Genomic DNA, 14,123 nt, shown 5'->3' on the forward strand with positions numbered 1-14,123 from the left:
GAGTTCTGCCAAAGTGTTTTGTTATTATTCCATTCTTCCCTTTTTATTTAAAACATCTGTCTGTGATGCGTTAATGCTATTTTTAGTAGATTTAAACACAGGAAGAAAGTGGGTAAGCACACCTCCAATTTTCCATTAGCACACGAGGAGTAAGGGATGTCCAAAGAAGATATATTTCCCCATAAAGAGGTGGGGAATGTGTACTTAACTAATATATTACACCATTTTTTGTGAAAACAGCAGTGGAAAATTATCTATATACCTTAGCTCTTTTGCAGTTTAACCAAGTTAATGATTGAAATCTCCTAGACTTTCCACTACACTATCCCCAATGTGTCTATTTGCCCTGACTGATATTTTACCTGTTTTGGGCCAAAGATGACTACCCCTCATTTCTGTGTAGAGATTAATAATTGATTAGTTCACAGCCAGGGGTCTTAGTAAAAGGGGACTGTAACTATGGGCTGTCATTTTTTTCTCAGTAACCTGCAGTAACAGAAGTTGCTGCAGGACTCCCTGGCGGAGCAATGAAGACAGTCTTGGTTTTCCTGCTCACTGTAGCACTGGGGTGTGCTTTAGAGAGAGGTAAGGTCTCTCTTGCTGTGACAATTGATGAGAATTCTTACTACTGTTATTTTCATTACCATATGAAAAATTGTACAAAAGGTAAAAAAAATGAAAGAATTGGAGAATATGTTGGAAGAAGAAAGGAAAAAAGAGGGATTAATCTAAGCTCAACTATACTCTAAGAACCTCAGGAAGGTCTAATTATATAGTTTGTCAATTATCACTATTTTTGATAAATAAGATCTGAAGAAATGCATTAGCTTTCAAAGGATAATGCACCGGAACTGGCTGATTCATCTGTAAGCATTTTTCAGACTTCAAAGCACTTCTCCAATTGAGAGTGCAATGTTCTATGCCAATGATGTATAAAAGCAACTCAGAGATTTCTTTCCTCCTCCTCCTCCTCTTTCTCCTTCTCCTCCACCTCTATGAATCCTACACATGCAGTATTTGGGGCTTTTATTGGTGTTGTTTGCTTTTGGTTTTTGTTATCTTATGCAGTATTTGAAAATACATTATGGTTTTTTTAAATACAAGCCACATAGAATAAAAATTTTCTATAACTATGAACCATAACCATATAAAAGATAATTGAAGATGATTGAGTTTTTTTTTGAAATTGTTCTTCAAATAGTGTCTTTATTTTTAGAACTTTATGTTTAAAACTTTTAAAAATGACACAGATTATGTAATATATACAACTTTATGAATTCTGCAGCTTGACAACTTTCCCCATCAGTTTCAATTTACTTTTCTGGCTGACTTTTTAATGTGTATATGTAAATATGCATTCACCCTGCTCTGTAAAACCAGAATTTTCATTGAGTGCTGTCAACAGCCTCACCCAAATAATGCATTTATATTTATGTTAGCAAAGGAAACAAGTATTATGCTCCCAGGAATTATCATTCATTATCCATGACTTGAAAAATATTACTCAACTTTATCTTATTCTTTTTACAGTCACTTTTCCTTGATGTTACTTTTGTCCCCCAAATTAATTTAAATTTTGCCCTTACTCATATCCATAGATCCTTAAGTAGGCTACTAGACCTTAGGTAAGACTACATAGTCTGAGACAAAATGAGAAACAAAGAAAAGTAAAATACTTTGCATAGGCTAAGTCCCAAGAAACTCTGAAACCTTACTCTTTTGCCCCAGATTTCACTGGGAGCAGATCTGACCCTGAAAATTCCTCCATGTGCTAACTCAGACCGGGATCTACAAATGCACAGGCCCAGGAATGGCTCAGACTTGGAAGTGCACATAGGGGACGTGAATCCCTGTTTGGAGCTACCGACTCAGGAGGTGGACACTGGCTCCACTCCACACTACGGGGTCCCTGGAGTTCCCTTAGGAGGTCTGAACCTAGTCTTCTTACCTAGGTTTCGTAAGTCAGATGATATCGTTCTTAGCACTTGCTACCTTACCTACTATGTACCACCTATTCATTCATTTTAACAAAAGTAGAATGTAAGTTTCAGGAAATTAAGGGCTTTATTTTTACTTCCCATGGTAACTTTCTGTTTTAGACTCCTACTGAACATATAGTGAGTGTCTGATAAATATTTGTGTAATATCACAAAACTAGAGTACCAACCTCATAAGGTAGTTTTGAGAATTAAAAGAAAATTGCATCAGTGAAGCTACATAACGGATATCCTGGAGGAAAACTCTTTTTAAAAGTTTATCATCATTATTTTCAATACTCCCATCATATAAAATTTCCACTATGGAGCACTGGTACTAAAGTTTATGCTCTGTAAGTAAAATTATTAGCTAGTATTTTATTAACAATGTCAGCATGTTTAAAATCTTTTGGATAACTTGACTTTATCCTCACAGTACCGCCATGAGCTTAGTACTATTATCCTCTCTTACAGACTAGGACACAGAGCAAAAGAAAGCTAGTCAGAGCAGAACCAGAGGCGATGCTTTCAATCATTAACACACTGTCTCTCATAAAACAAGTGCTTTAAATGCGATATTTTGTAAGCTTTGAACATATATAAGATAGCAACAAGCAATCATTAACATCGACTTAGTTGAGATTACTAGTGAAATTCATCTGCCTACTATGTGTATCTACAACTGGTCCAAACCCGACATCCTTCCAGCTGTGACTCCTAACTGCTCCTTCTACTCTCCTGGCACTGTCACATCTGAATGGCCTTCTCAGTCCTTCAGAGTGTGCTTGGATATTATTTGACTTATTTTTATTTTCAACATTCAGTCACTCCTACATTCCACAAACATTATCTGTGCAACTGACCAGCTTTGTATATTCTATGGCAGAAACCTCCACAATATTCTATATTTATCAGTCTCTCTTCTTTCCCTCATGAACAGAACTAGTTCTCAAAGTTTTGGTACTGCCTTTCAGACCCACTCCTGCCATTTAGATTTCCATTCATGGTTCCTACCCACACCAGTTTCCTCCTTCCCCTGGCCATTGTAACTGGCTCTCTAATCAATCCCTTACTTCCAACATTCCCCAGTCATTCATATTAAGAAAATACAATCTTGATATAATGCAGCGAGTCCAAAAATGAATTAGGCACTTAGAAATCAGGTCACTGTTGTGAGACTAATGAAATGATAGGATTGAGCATGTGCAGCTGGAGGTGGGAACGCAGGACCATGGTACCTGACACAAACCCACCACGGATGGGTCCTCTGTTTGGAGTCGCTACTCATGGGTTGGCTCAAGTTTAAATATGAATGGGCAAAACAAAGCCCCCTCCAAAGACGTGTGCATTATAATGCAGGGAAACAGAATAGATTGGGTTACATCACAAAGGGGGAATTTAAATTATAGATTTAATAGATGTTGCTAATTAGTTGAGCTTAAAATAAAAAGAGAGTGCTAGTCTATCTGCATGGGGCCAGTGCAATCCCAGGTTCATTAAAGATGGAAGAAGGAAGTGGAAGAGTCAGGGAAGATGTGACGAAAGAGAGAAACAAAGACAGATGCAAAACTGCCAGCTTTGGAGACAGAGAAAAGTTCCTTGGAGTCAAGCTAGACAGATCACTTCTAAAAGAGGTCCTTCCAAAAGCAAGGAGATGGATTCATCCTCAGAACCTCAGCCCTGCTGACCTTAATTCTAGCCCAGAGAAGCCTGTGAAAAATAGAAAAGTAAATGTGTAAGGTGTGAATGTCCTTGTTTGCGACAGTGTAATACAACTGCCATAGAAATCCAGGACAGTGTTTCTGGGTCCAGGCCCCCCCGACCCCCCACCCAACTGGCTGAAACTTCCCAACCGAAGTGGCCAGTGGGCTATGGCATAGCTCTCTTATAGGACTACCATTTCCTCTCCAGATTCAGGAAGATCTGGACTGGGTGCATGTTAACTCTTTTCCTTGCTTCTTGGGGGTTTGCTGTTTTTTACCTTCTCATTTATATTGTACTGATCAGAAAATAAGAATTTAGCCCAATACCTAAGGGAAGTTCTGGAGCATATCACATACTGTGATATTAACATAGTTTCAGTTACTGAATTTTAATGTGAAATTTATTGGTAACATTCCCTGATAATTCATCATGTGTTATAGACTGAATATTTGTGTCTCTCGGGGTTCATATGATGAAGCCCCAGGGTGACGGTGTTCCTTGGAGGTGGAGCTTTGAAAGGTACAGCCCTGTGATGGAATTTGTGCTCTCACTGGGAGAGAAGGGTCGGGGAAGAAGGAAAAGGACAGGAGAGGGGCAGAGGAGAGAAGAGAAGGGGAAAAGAGGAAATGAGGGCAGGAAGGGAAGACAGAAGATAAGAGAAGAAAAAGGAGGAAAAGAGAAAAATCTTCTTTGTACACACATTAAAGAATGTCATGTAAGGACGTACGAAGATGCCCGCACCAACTCTGTGACCATGCTCGCACCCTGATTTCAGCCCTGCAGTCTTTAGGTCCATGAGAAATAAAATGTCTAAACTACACAGTCTGTGATAGTTTGTTATAACTTCCTGAAGACACCATGTTAGGCAGGAAATTTTAAGTATTTTTACATGGATTAACATTTTTGCAGAATAGCCTTAGAATTCTGAGTCTGTGGTGGAATTTTTGGGCCTTCTAGGGTAGGATAATGTTGTCTGAAAATAATGATATTTTGACTTTCTTTGTCCAATCCTATACCTCTCTCTTATTTCCCTCTCTTGCCTGATTGCTCCGGCTAATGTTTTGAAAACTATGTTGAACAGAAGTGGTGACAGCAGAAATTTTGTTTTATTCCTGATTTTAGGAGGGAAACTTTCATTTTTCCCCCATTTGATATGACGTTAGCAGTAAGTTGGTCCCAAATAGCTTTTATCATTTGGAGATAAAGCCCTTCAATATCTATTTTCTTCAGAGTTTTTTTAATCATGAATGGATACTGGATTTTGTCAAAGGTTTTATCTGAGTTTACTAAGATGACTGTGTGAAAATTATGGTACACAGTATTCTTATTCTTTAACTAATTTGTTATAAAAATTGCTTTTTTATAGAAGAGTGGTTTTTATATTTTTATTAATATGTACATTTATTACATTAAAACACAAAAAATAAAAGAATAGCCTTATAAGGGTGATATTTATCTCAAACCTAAGGATATCTTTCCTTGAATACAAGTCATAAATTGGCCATTCTCCTATATGAGTATATTTAAATAGTTCACCATTACCTTAAATAAAGAAGCAAAGCTTTGACTGCTGTCTTTCTGGGTTTATCTTCCAGTTTTCGTATTGCACTGCTCACTATTCTCCAGATATCTCAGGTTCCAATACCTCTTCATGCTGTTGTCTGCACTTAAAATTCCTGTCCTAATCCATTTACTCCTACAATAACCCTGCTTTGCTCTCGTTTCAATTTTAGTATATGTGCTGCTGAAGCGAGTACCTCTGCTTTGCTCTCAGTGTACGGCAAGTAGTAATTCCTGTTATGAGGCTTCCTAAAATCTCCCTTCACTCTAAAGTTCCCATTTGTATTACTCTGCCCTATCTCTTGTATGGCAGTGATTACTACTTGTACTGTGTACTTAGTTCTTCTGTCAGGCTCAGGTTCCTTAAGGATTGGTGGCTTTAGAGCTAACTCTCTTTTACATAATTCCATGTTCTTAGCAAATTATCCATCTTGTCATATGAAAATGTATAACAATAGTCACAAATGGACACAATTTGGCCAGTAATAACTGCTGGGTGTGTACTATTTACTGGACTAGGGATGGTTACTGTTCTGAGCAAGTTAGCTCATTTCATTCTCACCAAAACCTATGAGATAGGATCAGTTCCATCTTACAAATGAGAAACTAAGGAGAAACAGAGAAAATACGCAACATGCCCGTGGCCTGGAGCAGCAGGGATTCAATTCTAGGTGGTCTGGATCTGGAATTTGTGTCTCCTGTGGATGTGTCTCCTTTAGCTATAATGGATTGGGCCAGCAAAGCATTTGGTTTTGTGCTATGTTTTGTCCTTTTGTTTTTGAGAGGGAGGTCTCACTATGTGGCCCAGGCTGCTCGCAAACTGGACTCAAGTGATCTTCCTTCCTTAGCCTCCAGAGTTCTGGGATTACAAGCATGTGCCACTGCCCCAAGATCATGAAAATATCTTTAAACTGTATTTTGGCTTGTAAACATCTTAAAAGTTGGAGGTTTCACATAAAAATACAGATTTCTAGTTTCTTTGGAGGTGTGAGAAGATATAAAAGGGCCAAATTTTCATGTAGCAACAATCTCAGGAGCTAATGAACTTTACCTTTAGGCTAAATTCATGGCTCCTACCACTAAGCATTTTCCTTCTGTCGCCTGGGTCAAACATAAGTTGTGCAGTTTCTGAGCTCCATGGACATGTGAGTTTGCTATCCTCAGTGTCTCAGGGAAAATTGAGATTTAATACCACACAGAATATTGACACATAGTCATATCTCTTTACATTAACATAGGCAAAATAGCCATTTACACTGTATCACTCTTATTTAAAATCACAGGAAGACTCTTGTCTCCATTTTTATTAGTGCATTTCTTTTTGGCAGATTTGCCCCTGCGCTGAACATATTTTTATCACTTCCCACCATGGCTGCCCTGTTCTACCCTCTCCTCTATTTTCCTAATTGGGGGTTCAATGTGTGTAATAAATTTTGATCATATACATTTCCCTCTTACATAACCTTTCATCTACCTGCCCTTACTGTCTTCCTCTCATCTATAACAGTGTTACTCATAATTTCTTGTCATCTATTTTAGGTACCACATATTAGTGAGAACATACTATATTTGTTTTCTGAGTCTGACTCATTTTGTTCAACATAATGACCTCCAGATCTATTCACTTTTCTGCAAATGACAATATTTCATTTTTTAAGGCTAAAAATATTCCATTGTGTATATATGTTATATATAGTGTATTATATATTATATAATATAAATATATAACATTTTCTTTATTCATTCATCTGTCAATGGCCAGTTAGGCTGGTCCCATCTCTTAGCTTAGCAAATGTAGTGAACATGGATATGGAGGTATTCTAGAGTATGCTGGCTTCAATTTTTTTATTTTGTTTTGTTGGTTCAGTTTTTTTTTCTAGTATGCTGACTTTGATTCCTTTGGGTATGTACTATTTACATTTAACAAATTATACTTTTCATTTTAGAGATGTAAAGTTGGGCAACACTTGTAAGGAATATAACAACAAGAGTAGGGGCTGGGGATTTAGCTCAGCGGCAAAAAGCGCCTGCCTGGCAAGCGCAAGGTCGTGAGTTCGGTTCCCGGTACCGGAGAAAAACCAAAAAAAAAAAAAAAAAAAAAAAACAACAAGAGTAGTTTTAAAATAACACATTTTATCTTTAAATTACGTTGTGAAAATAATTCTATGAGTTTGTTATCTATTGGTCTGTCTATTAGCTAATAAATGACTTTAAAAACAAAATTTTTCATAAAAAAGTACTATTTGTTTTGAAATCCTGTATCATTTTTACTGTTTTGTTTTTGTCTTTGTTGTTGTTATTTTGTTATTGTTTTTTCTCTTTAAAATAAAAAGAAATGAATCAATTTAAAAATGACAAAAAAAATATGAATAATAAAATAAATTATTGAATTACTGGCAATGCTAATATGTAAGTGGATGTCCCTTTTCAGTTTTCTTAACAAATATGATTAAGGTATTATAGCCTACTGACAATTGGAATTAATACCTACTGCATACTTTGTAGAAAACACTGACTTTTCATTTTCTAGCAACATGGCAAGTGACAGAATTTCTTTCTTTGAGAAGATCAAACAGTCCTCCCCTGCTTATGCATACCAACCCCATTGTCTTAGCCTATTTTTACAGTAAGTTATTGTGAATAGCCTTGAATGAACACGGGGAAGGCAAAGGTCCTTTAACCATACTGATGTTGACTTCTTTTAATATACGTACAGAAGTGGTATTTTCAGATCACATAGTAGTTTTACTTTAAAATTTTCTTTTCAAAAGTGAAATTTCATTTTATCTTTTAATTCATTTTTTTATTGGTACATATTTGCTGTACATGATGTTTACATTCCTTGTGTGGAGTTGGTCCATGTACAAAGCACATGGAAATCAGCGTGGAGATTCCTCAAAAACTAAAACTAGAGGTTTCATTTAACACAGCTATTCTTCTTCTAGGTATCTTCCTGAAAGAGTTTAAGACATCATTACAGTATTTTTAATGTTTTGAGAACAACGTTATATTTTCATAAGGGCTGTTGTAAGTTACAGCCTCACCAAGAGTATATACAAAAGTTTCCTTTTCTCTACATCCGCACACCTAACCTTTCATATCAGCCATTTCAACAAGGAAGAGGTTATGTGGATTTTACTTGTATTTCTCTGAGAATTAATAGTATTGAGAATTTTTTGCATCCTCATTAGCTATTTGTATGTCCTTTCTTGAGAGATGTTTATTTAAGTCATTTGCCTAGTTTTTCTTTTTTTATTTTAAAAATTTAAAAACTGACAAAACAACAGTGAAGACAAAATCAAAACAACACAAAAACAAAAAAAAATGATACATGACCTCAAGATAAAATAATAGAAATTTACAATAGTTGCTAAATTACATATTGTTATCTTCAACAAAGTTGCCCAGTTCGTTAGACATAAGAATATAAGATTGATCAAACAATCAAAGACAGTAACAAGTAACAAAAACAAAAAATTAAAAAAACATTGGAAATGATGCAGAGCTTCACCACATAAAATGGTAGGAGTTCAACAATCGTTCTTTTTTTATTTGGTTATTTGTGTTCATAGTATTGAGCTGTTTCTTATATATTTTGATTAGATATATGGTTGGAAAATGTTTTCTCCCACTCTGTGGAGTGTCTTTTCACTTTATTAATTGTTTCCTTTGCTGTGCAGGTTTTTGTTTGTTTTGTTTTGCTTTGTTTTTAACGTGATGCAATTCCAGTTGATTATTTTTCCCCCTTCATTGCCTTTGTTTTTAAAGTCGTAACAACAAGTCTTTGCCCAGACTCCTGCTGTGTAGTTTTCCCCACTATGTTTTCTTCTAGTAGCTAAGCAGTTTCAGGTGTTACATTTAACTCCTAATCTGTTTTCAGTCGATATTTTCTGGAATTTTAATTGAAATAGTATATAGTTGGCTATCAAAGCAGAATTACCAGAACTTCCTATTTTTATCAGCTCATAAAAGGAATGTAATATAGATATAAATTTGTTATCTCTTACTAAGTGATAATTTCCTCAGATTTCACAATGCCTGTTTAATGATTTGGCCTTTTAAAAAGCATACATGCTACATCCAGAATTCAGCCTGGTACCTAGGATCTAAAATTTTAGGTGTAATCTTTACCCAAAAGAACTTTCATAGAAAATGAGAAGTTTTTCTTAATTGGGATATAATTAGTATTGACTTCCTTTGTAAGATCTATCATCAAATGTCTGGTATTACTTTAAGTTTCTGGGGGCTCGGGATTTAGCTCAGCGGCAAAAGCGCCTGCCTGGCAAGCGCAAGGTCGTGAGTTCGGTTCCTGGTACCGGAGAAAAACAAAAAAAAAAAAAAGTTTCTGATTTACTGAGACTGAAAATCCTGATAGAGACTTTCAGCTAAGCTATTAACCTTTCTCCTATACTATGCCAAACTCTATGAGCTTGTTTTTTTAAAGGAAAAAATATGAAAAATAAAAATGAACTTTTCTAGTACTGGCACTCATAGATTAGAAATTCAGAAAGGCATAAATAATAATTTTTTCAATACCGTAAACACAGGAGTGTTCCAATAAAATAGCTCTGTGACTCACAAGGCAAAATGTATTCAAAAATTATTATACTGGATATTTGGGAGTTAAAACACAATTTTCCACATATTTAATTTATATATAAGATGAAGTTCTTAAACTACTTTTCAACAATGTAGTTAAGATCACAGGTAAATTGTAATAACTGAAATCTTACAGGATTTTGTGAGAATTAAAGAAGGTAATGTAAGTCAAATATTTAAGCCCGTTCTCACCAAATTGTTGGCACTCAAATGTTACTTACTGTGTTATTTTTATCATTATACAGGTTAAATATCCCTAATCCAAAAATCTAAAATCTGAAGTGTTCTAATCCTCAAACTTTTTAAGCAGTGATGCTTCAAGAAAATTTGGGTCTTTGGAGCATTTCAGATTTTGAATTTTCAAATTAGAGGCCTCAACTGACAAAATCTAGGTAAATATTACAAATTTTTTAAAAAACTGAAATCCAAAGGACTTTTGAACTCGAAATTCAAGTAAGAGATACTCAGCTTGTTGCACTTAAGAACTTAAAGACAGCAATACATCCAAAGTTTCCAAGTCAAGTTACAGAGGGATCACCTTCAACCTCCCCAAAGGCACAAGAGAAGAACAGCTGTAAAAGAAACTGTAGATGAGGAGGTGACTAGTCCACAAAAGCAAAGAGAGGTAGAGCAGCATGGAGAAACAGGTTCTGTTGGCATTTTTTGTGGGTATCCTCAAGGACAAGGTATCCTTGGAGTGAACACAAGGACATTAGATTGAATGAGTCTCTGTGGGCTCCTTCTCTGGCAGCTGTATTTCTAGGTCATTGAGTCAGTGAACTTGTATCTCCTACTCTTTTCATTGATTTCATTTTTTCAAAACCTGAAATGAAGCTCCGTTTGTTCCCCTGACAGCATCCTAAGAGATACACCTGTTTCTTCTCGATAGCTGAATCTGTAGATGTACCAAAGGTCTCTGAACTTAGTCTTTAATGATTAATTTTTTTAATGAGGCAAACCCAGAAAACTGCATACCTGTTTGCAACCATCAATATTAATAAGAAAAACCAAATCAGTGCACAACATAGTAACAATCTTAAATGTCAGTGAATTTGCAACCAAAAAAGGCCTGAAAGAAAAAACAAAGTGTTGATTCAATCACTTCTTCATTGACATTATTTCTGGAGATAAATCAATTTCCAATAGCAAAGGCACCTTCCTAAACCAGTTAGTCTCTTAAGAAATCTCTACTCGGAAATCACCATCACCTAGTCTTAACTAAACACTGTAAACTATATTCTAGAAAGGTAAATCTTTCTTAGGCAACACTGCCAAGCTAGTCACTGTTCCTGCGAGGGCACTTTTCAGTCCAGCCTTAGCAATTCAGCAACTTAGCAAGGCCCTGTCTCAAGAATTTTTAAAGCTGGGGAGGAGGAGGGAGTATGTGGCTCAGTGCTAAGGTCCTGAGTTCAATGTCCAGTACTGGGAAAAAACATGAATAAATTTACTAACCTTTTCGGATGAGCCCCTCAGTACAAAATAAAAATTAAAATTTTAAAGAAATGAACATATAAAAATATAAAATACTCAACAAAATTCCAAAAAAAATGTGATTTTCAAACACAAGAGAGGAATAGCAACACTTTCTGGGATCATGTGTTAGCATCAACTTAAGTCTGTGTTATTTAGGATAATTTATTGTTCCTGGTATAAACAATTTCCCTAGGGGCCCATATTAGGTTTCAGTGAAAGTTTATAACAATGATGAAAACATCCAAAATACCTTTTCACTTGACTTTGTATGAACAGAGTGGCTATTTCCATTAGAATGAAAGTTTTATGAGGGCACGGATATGTTTATTTTGGTCTCCAGTGTACACTCAAATTCAGTACTGAACCCAATGCCTTGTATAGAATTGTCTTCAAAATATACCCATTGTACATTTGAATGACTATTCAGCTTTGTTGGGAGAAGTAAGGTACATAAAGCAATAAAGATTTCCTGAAAGTAAATTGAATTTGTCTTCAAAAGTCCAGCATTAAACATGACTTACCAGAATATTTCACAATATATGTAAATGAAAATCAGTCATGATTTTGCAAAAAGTAAAGCTTGTTAGTGAAATTTGTAAATATTTAGTATTGAGAGATCACTTGATGTGCAAATGATTTCACAAGAGCTGCTAAGTTTATGCCCGTATTTACTGGTACCATACTGAAGTCCAAATCACAACTCATATGCTACAGGACAGAGTGTGCCTTTTCATTTGAGATACACATTTAATTATACGAATCAACAATGAATCAGAGGGAGCTTAACTGCTGTTAAAACATTACTACCAAAAAATAAAATTAATAAAGTGGTCCATTGGTATGAAAAATTGATTTGTGATTATCACATTATGAATTAACTTCAGTATTTATCCGCTGTTTTCTACAAGATTAGAAAAGGATTAATATATATTTGTTCAAGCTTGTAAGCTAGATATCACCTTTTTGTGTAAATGAATACATGAAAACTTTTATCATAAATATATTTGGGGTACTTTTTTAAAAGATCATGTATAACAGCTTCCTGCACAGGTTATAAGAGCAGTCTACTCTTCTATTTAATTCCAAAGTTTTTCAATGGACCCTTCAAGCCCTCTTCCCTGGGGTCTTCTCATGCCCAAGGCCGAATGTTCCAGCAAAAATGATTCCAAAACTACTCTAAGCCTTAGGTTTAAATTTCCCACTTTTCTGTCATCAGTATGCATTCTAACTAAAGCAGTATGTAAATAAGTACTTGAATTAATTAAAACTATTTAATAATAGATAATGTCATGATCAGTTGCACTTCTTTCATATGTGTGTGCACACACATGCATTCTCATAGTACATAAAATGAAAATACATTTTTAGTGGAATAAGAAATCTGAATCTAAAAGACTAGAAAGAAAATATTCTCAAAACGTTCATCAGTAGTACCCCATTTCAAAACAGGCTTTCACTTTGCATGTTCTTGAATGGTCACATTAAAAGTACAAACACAATTTTGTTGGGGGTGTTTATTAGATGAAATTAGCTCACACTCATTAAAAGTAAAAGCCTTTTGTAGAGACTTTTGGGTATAGTTTAAAACATAGTAAGCTTTGGGGGAGAAAAAAAAGTCCACATAATCTCTTACTATTTCTAAAAGGGCTTATTTATGATACCTAGGAAGTGGTATTAAAGACAATAAGGATACAATCTTATACTAAATTCAGGAATCACATATATATATATATATATATATATATATTCACTTCAGTATTTCTACAGAGAAAATAAACTCTTTTCTTCCAAACGCTGCCATCATTTCAACTATTAGTTAGCCAGTTAAAATAAAGTTTTCTTTTTTCTCTTTTTTTTTCTGGTTTTCTAAAGACATGGTCTCATTTTGTAGTTCAGGCTGGCCCTGAACTTTCTATATAGTCCAAGCTGGCCTCAAATTCACTGTGATCCTCCTCCTTCAGCCTCCCAAGTTCTGTGATTCCAGGCATGCACAACGTTTTCTTACAGTGAACTAACTTCTACTACTCTGTAACTCCTAGCCATTTTTCCTAACTCTACTTTAGAAATAGTATAAAGCATATCTATCTGCACCCTAAAATATAGCTCTTCATTAAATACAGTTCTAACCTCTATTCTTTCCTATTATGTCCTAATCTTCAGTCCCATAAAATACTATTAATGATTAATGAAATTTTTCTACCTTCCTTTGACCTTTTGAACCTGTCACAATATCTTATCTTGTAAACTAATCAATAAACTTCAGAAAATGTACTAGATGTGAAGGTTCTCAGACATAGGAGAGCTTTGTTGCAGGTGACCTTTTGTATTCTACTGACCCTTACCTTTATTAGTCCCATAGCCTTGTCCCCATTTCCAGGAAATGTCAGATTTTAACACGTGGGTTCTTTCCCACTTCCCATGGGATTTTGACAATATTTGTTTGAGTTGATGAATTCTTACAAAATGATACTTCACAATGTTGTCTCTAATTTCTGATTCTTCTCACATGAGAAATCTATTTTGGGTTGTCCATCTGAAAAATATGGTACAACTTCCTCTATAGTCAATTTATCATAAATCTACCATCCTAAAATGAATCTTTTTATTACATAAAACATCCTTTGTACTTTATTTTTTAAAAAACACCCAAATTTGTACTTAACCATCATTACCTCCATTCCCTGCCATAAAACAAGCATTTTTACCCAGTTATATTCAGTCTTCCTAGAACTATAGCTGTAAGAGAAGTGAGGACAGCTTTAAAACAAAATACATGGTAGCAGTTTCCACCATAACCTTTAGGATAGTCAA

At 35.1% G+C, this 14,123-nt stretch overlaps 1 protein-coding gene across 2 annotated transcripts in view; it reads left to right on the forward strand.

The window, feature by feature from the left end:
• Positions 1 to 467: 467 nt before the first annotated feature.
• The window catches only part of Gc (group-specific component (vitamin D binding protein)), a 38,936-nt gene continuing 25,280 nt past the window's right edge, over positions 468 to 14,123 (forward strand). For both annotated transcript variants that reach the window (XR_262404.2, XM_005392770.2), the window contains exon 1: positions 468 to 585. Coding sequence is in view for 1 of the 2 variants with exons in the window: in XM_005392770.2 (XP_005392827.1) it covers positions 528 to 585 (58 nt within the window). In the remaining variant the exon portion in view is untranslated. The remainder of the gene's footprint in view (positions 586 to 14,123) is intronic.

Source organism: Chinchilla lanigera, unplaced genomic scaffold (assembly GCF_000276665.1).
Source record: "Chinchilla lanigera isolate Chin_1 unplaced genomic scaffold, ChiLan1.0 scaffold00046, whole genome shotgun sequence".
NCBI classification, from domain to species: domain Eukaryota; kingdom Metazoa; phylum Chordata; class Mammalia; order Rodentia; family Chinchillidae; genus Chinchilla; species Chinchilla lanigera.